The 5,720-nt window shown below is 32.5% G+C and overlaps 1 protein-coding gene across 1 annotated transcript; it reads right to left on the bottom strand.

Moving 5' to 3' along the window:
- Nucleotides 1-3,872: 3,872 nt before the first annotated feature.
- On the bottom strand, nucleotides 3,873-5,452 carry LOC107780996 (uncharacterized). Its single transcript, XM_016601623.2, has 2 exons — nucleotides 5,330-5,452; nucleotides 3,873-5,002 (listed from the first exon to the last, which is right to left on the bottom strand). Exon 2 carries the CDS (start codon nucleotides 4,995-4,997, stop codon nucleotides 4,119-4,121), a length of 879 nt encoding a protein of 292 aa, XP_016457109.2. The 5' UTR covers nucleotides 4,998-5,002; nucleotides 5,330-5,452; the 3' UTR covers nucleotides 3,873-4,118.
- Between the last annotated feature and the right edge of the window lie 268 nt (nucleotides 5,453-5,720).

The raw sequence follows: 5,720 nt of genomic DNA on the forward strand, positions 1-5,720 counted from the left end.
ATATAGAAAACAGTTTAATAATCAACACAGAAACGTTAGTAATAAAATTCCTTAAGCTTGCGAGCGTTACTGTGTTAAAACAAAAATCAGAAAACTGTTAGAAGAATAAAGAAATGTATAAAATAGTAAAGAATCAGAAATATTCCGAGTCCACAATTTTCTTGTGCGTCCTTAAGGAATTTTAACTCCCTCACACGTTGCCAAGGTAATGGATTAAATCCTTCCAGGATAAAACGGAATAAACCTTCCTGCAACAGTGGCAATCCAAAGCCGAAGTCGAAGTCGAAGCCGAAGCCGAAACCGAAGCTGAAGCCGAGCGAGCGACGACGACGCGAGGGTTCATTCTCTTCAACTCCTTTTAAGAGCTTTAAGAAGTGAATCTATATATAAGCACACAAATGTGATTGTCCCTCACCAATGAGGGACAAAGTGCAAAACAAAAGTTCACTTCTTCAAATTTTTATTTTCCCTCCATTTTATTTCTCTTCATTTTCAATTCACACTTCTTTCTATTCGAATAATGCATAACTGAAGTTGAATGAAATGCTTATTAATTAATACAGGTGCATTAGAAAAAGTACTAATCAACATAAGAGATGCATATATAGGACAAAAGAAGGTTAGGCGATTCCACATTTGTATAAGTTTTTGTGCAATTATTAAAAATACCCTTAAATTAAGAAAGTGGCTTTGCATAGTAAATTAATTCTTTTTCTTTAGAGATAAACTTGGTGCATTCATGATCTCTCGTTCCCATAATCACGGACTAGGGTAGGAAAGTGGCTATGATCTGACAATTTTTTTATTATATATAAATCAATCATGCATAATTTATGACCAAACATATACGTGAAAAGACTTGTTTAAAACTTTTTCATTATTACTATTGCCCTTTCAAGAAACTAATCATGCCTATGCTATTGTTTTTTTTATATTTTTTTAAATTTCAAAAGTAAAAGTAGATGTAACAGGAGTAGGAAGGAAAGGACGGATGACGTGGATAAGATGTGGAGCTTGGTCATCCTTCATGCAGTTTAGAAGAAGAATTTACACAAGAGTTTAAATATTGTTTATACTACTAATATAGTTTGAACTTAGAGTTCATTATTCAAATGGTCACTTAATTATCCCAAATTATATTCGAAATTCACTTCTTTTTTTGTAATAACAAGGTTACTGAACTATGCCTACGGCACTCAAAAGGTCACTCAACTAGATTTTTCAAATTTTAGATTGACAAATACCTATTTTACCCTTTAAATTATAAATATTTATCTTTTTTATTTTTTTAAACTTTCTGAATGCAATAGGCACAATTCAGTGAAACTCATGTAGGAATTTGACAATCTAAAATTTGGAAAATCTAGTTGAGTGACCTTCTGAATGCAATAGGCACAATTCAGTGATCTTGTTGTTACAAATGAAAGAAAAGTGACTTTAGGATCGTTTAGGAGATAATAAGTTAATTATAAAAATAATTTTTTACAGTATTGACGTGTAACTTAAAGTTGAAGAAACATTGAGGGATCAGAAGTTCCTCTCACAATGTGACTGGGAACTGAGCAAGAGAGGCTTCCACTTACATGAGTTTTACGCGTGCGGTGTGGATATAGATTAATCGAGTTTATCACAGGTACTGAACATAGGATAAAAAAAAAGAATTGGGCGAGTGAAGACAAGTTGAGAGAACGAGATGGTTGGATTGATAGAAATAGATATGTCCTCCGCTGTGTGAACCTATTTGACTGGACATGAAGTTTAAGGAAAAATGAAGATTTTTAAAATTTGTGGTCCTAAACAAGTTAAAAAAAATTCTGAATATTTATGTGATTATAAAAATTTCTAATTATAATAAAATTGAAAGTTTAAACTAAATTATTTTTAAATTTAAAAAAAGATTATTCTTTTTAAAATAGACCAAAAAGAAAATATGTTCAAATAAATTGAAACTGTGGTAGCTTGAAGAAGCAATCATCATTGGTAAGAACCAGATTATACTGTGTAAGGGGCCACCAGGATTCCATAAAGGTTGTACATGTCACTCCATCCTTTCAAAAGGTTCTAAAAATCTCCGAGAAACTCTTTATTTCTTTTAACCTTTGCTCTTTGCCCCCTCTCATATTGCCATACCCCAAGATTTCACTATCATTGGTATTTTGAACGGAAATTACGATATACTCTCAATTTTGAACTCTCACTTTGTCCAATATCTACTTTGATCTAGTACCATACCCCTTGGCCCATTCTTTCGCTGCTCTTTTTTACTTGCTTTTCTTTCTAACCTTTTGTAAAATTCTATGTTGAAGTTATTTAGGGCCTGTTTGACAATAAAACATTCACTTTTTTCGTTTTTTTTCCTTTTTTTTAAGAATCAATGTTTGATCATAAAAATTCTAAATCCAGAATTTTTCGGAATTTTAAAAAACTCCAAAAAACTTTTTCTCATAATTTTCACTCCAAATCACTCACAAAAGTTCAAAAATAACTCTAACTTGTATTCATGTCCAAACACAACTTCAATTTTTAAATACCATTTTCAACTTCAAATAATTTTTTTCCCCGGAATTTCACAAATCTTATATCCAAAAGCCCACTTAGTTTTTCACTTTTTTGGATTTTTCAATGTTGATGTGGTTTGTCTTTAAAATTCAAAATCAAAGGGCTAAAGTAAATCCTACTCTATTATGTTTTGGTGGGAGCACACTGATTATTAAGCTATGTTTGGATATAAATTTGGTTGAAAATTGAAAAAAAAAATTGAAATTGAAATTTTGTTAGAAAATAATTTTGAAAGTTGAAATTGTGTTTGGACATATATTTTATTTGAATAGAAGCTGAAGTTTTGTGAGTGAAAAAAAAGAATTTCACCCAAAAACTGCCCCAAATCAATATTTGAAACGTGAAATTTTTTTCTTCAAATATTTTTTTCAAAAACTGATCAAGCTACCTAAACAAACAAAGTTTTCAATATTTTTTTTGAAAAATAGTAGCCAAATCTATTCTATAGAAGACGGACTTAGAGGGTTAATTCGACATATCATTTTGATGTAATGTAATGCGAGAAAATATACTCCCTCCCTCTGTTTTAATCTAAGTGAACTTATTTGACAAGACACGAAGTTTAAGAAAAATAAATTTTTTTGACATTTGTGGTAATTGTTTCCAAATTTAGAAAGATGTCATACTTTTTTAAATGGGCAAAAACAAAATATTAGTTCACATAACCTGGACGGAGTAGCAATTAGCAAAACTCACGATCACGGCGCATGTAAAATCAGCTCATGTATGAAACAGTTTTTTTTTTCTTTTTTTTCTCTTTTGGTTCTTTTCTTTCCTTTTTAATCTTATGGGAACTTTCCTCATTGACCACTGTGACAAAGAATTAAAATCTGGAAGATGACTTGAAAGAAATAACACCTACTTACGTAACACTATAGATGCATGTGTAAATAATAAATATTCATTGCTACATATGGCAGGAAAAGGAACTAAAAGATCTTTCAAAAGAAGCAATGTAATCCCAGTCGGTAACAGGGATGCCGAAATTAGCAGGAAGAACTTAGTTTTTATCCTTAATTAGATGCTAAATTTGTACTATTAGACTGAGGTGCATTGTTGATTGAGCAGCTCCTGGAGCTGGACCTATGTCTAGCTCTAGTGTTTTTTTTTGTTTTTTGTTTTTTTTTGTAAATACATCCATTTGTAATAAAAAACTTATCTACCCAAAAAAAAATTTTGGTCGCCGACTCCAGTTCTCAAGTATGATTTTTTTACAATAAATGAATTTTCACAATAACATATTAATAGGGATAACTCAGTGATGACAGCAAAAACTAAGAAGATGATAAATTGAACTTAAAAATTCTGTAACCATTCTTCCAATTTTTAATCATATCATAAAGAAGTATTAATACAATTTATGTCATATCCACGAGTATATAATAAGCTACATATAATTAAACAAACTAAAATCATACTTACTAATTAATGAAATTACACTCATGACCTAGATGAACGAATTCATCAATGTTATTTTGCCACATACAATGTCACCATGCCAATACTAATCTAAGTTTTAAAAAAATATAGTATTAGGGTGAGCCAAGTCGCCTAACAAGTCAGCCAGAAGGGCAAGTCCATGAACCTACTGTTCCTTCACCTGCTGTGCACACATAATTTTCAAAACCCTTCTCAGAATGGAATTCTGATGTAGAAAATGACTGAATCTCATCATTCTGCATGTTGAACAACTTATTCTGTGCTTGTTTTGAAATTCCAATATCAGAAGTGGAAGCATTTGTTATAGCAACCATGCTATTATTTATTGCACCAGATGGTGGCATAAATATTGGAGAATCTTGAACCTTTTGTGTGGACGGCCTTAAAGTAAAAAGATGTCCCAAATTATCCAAATGGCCTGATCTTATGACTGAGGTAGCAGTTGAGAAAAGATCAAGGCGGCGAGTGTAGGCTGAACCAGTAAACGGAGTTGTTGGGATCCCTGTGAATTCTTGAACCATTTGTCGAAAATTTGTAGTGTCAGTTATTAGAACAGTTGTTGGCGCCCGCCTCGATGCCCTGCTTCGTTTCTTAGGATTTTTCCCCACATTAGGCTGATGATCAATGGTTGATTTTATTGGTATTGAATCATAGGATGGACCTTGAGTATTAGTAAGCAGAATAGCATGATTAGTAGCACTTGATGATGAGGAATTTAAGTTTCCAAAGTTGTTAAAATTGTTATCGGATCCCAAGGATTTAGGCCAGATAAGATCATTGTTGTAAAGAGAATTTGCTGAATCTTGGAAATTGGAGTTGAAATTTTGTGAGTCAAAGAGAGTGTGTTGGTGAGAAAGAAATTGTGGGAGTGGATTTGATGAGATTGAACCAAAATGGGCTGAAGAATTCAAGAAAGTTGAGATTGAGCCCCCATGTGAATCATACTCTTCATCACCGCCACTTGAAGATTGTACACTGCCACTATTCCCAGAATCCATGGCTCCTATTAGGAACAAAAAAAAGAAAGAGAGAGTGATGGTTGAAAAGTTTGGAGAAAGAAAAAAGAGATGAGATTCTTAAAAGAGATTGCTCAAGAAAGGAATATGAAAAGTGAACAAAAGAGGAAAACCAAATAACTAAAGTATAAATCCTTATAATATTGAAAGATCTGACGATGATCTACAAAATTAGGAGTCAACTTATCAAACTTGTCATTTGCCACTCATTCCTGGACCACAAGGTTGTTCTCACACAAGATCAGGAAACAACAACAAAAAAAAAACATGTTAGTTTTAAAGTGCAGAGATTTGAGAGTCTTGAATCGACATACATATTTTCTGCATTATCTCTTTCTTTGTAAGCTCTGTGGATTAGGGTTTAGAATGAAAGGGAAGAGAGAAAGGAAAGATAGAGAGAAAAAGGTTGAATATATAAGGCTATGATCGGAAGGGCTCTAAAACAGAAAAAGGAGAAATTAATAAAGGAAGGGGAGGGAGGTTAGTGGGGTCTCCACTGAAAGGAAGGCTCGAGGGTAAGAGTGTGAAAACGAGAGAAATTTGGCCAATTTTTTTTTCGCCAGAAGTGCATTTTTTTTTTAGCTAAAAGCACTTTTAGTAAAAAATTGTGGTGTTTGGCCAAGCTTTTGAAAGGAAAAAAGTACTTTTGAGGAGAAGCAGAAAAAGGTAGTTTCTCTCCAAAAACACTTTTTTGAGAAGCACTTT

This window comes from Nicotiana tabacum, chromosome 20 (genome assembly GCF_000715075.1).
Source record: "Nicotiana tabacum cultivar K326 chromosome 20, ASM71507v2, whole genome shotgun sequence".
In the NCBI taxonomy this organism is placed as follows: Eukaryota; Viridiplantae; Streptophyta; class Magnoliopsida; order Solanales; family Solanaceae; genus Nicotiana; species Nicotiana tabacum.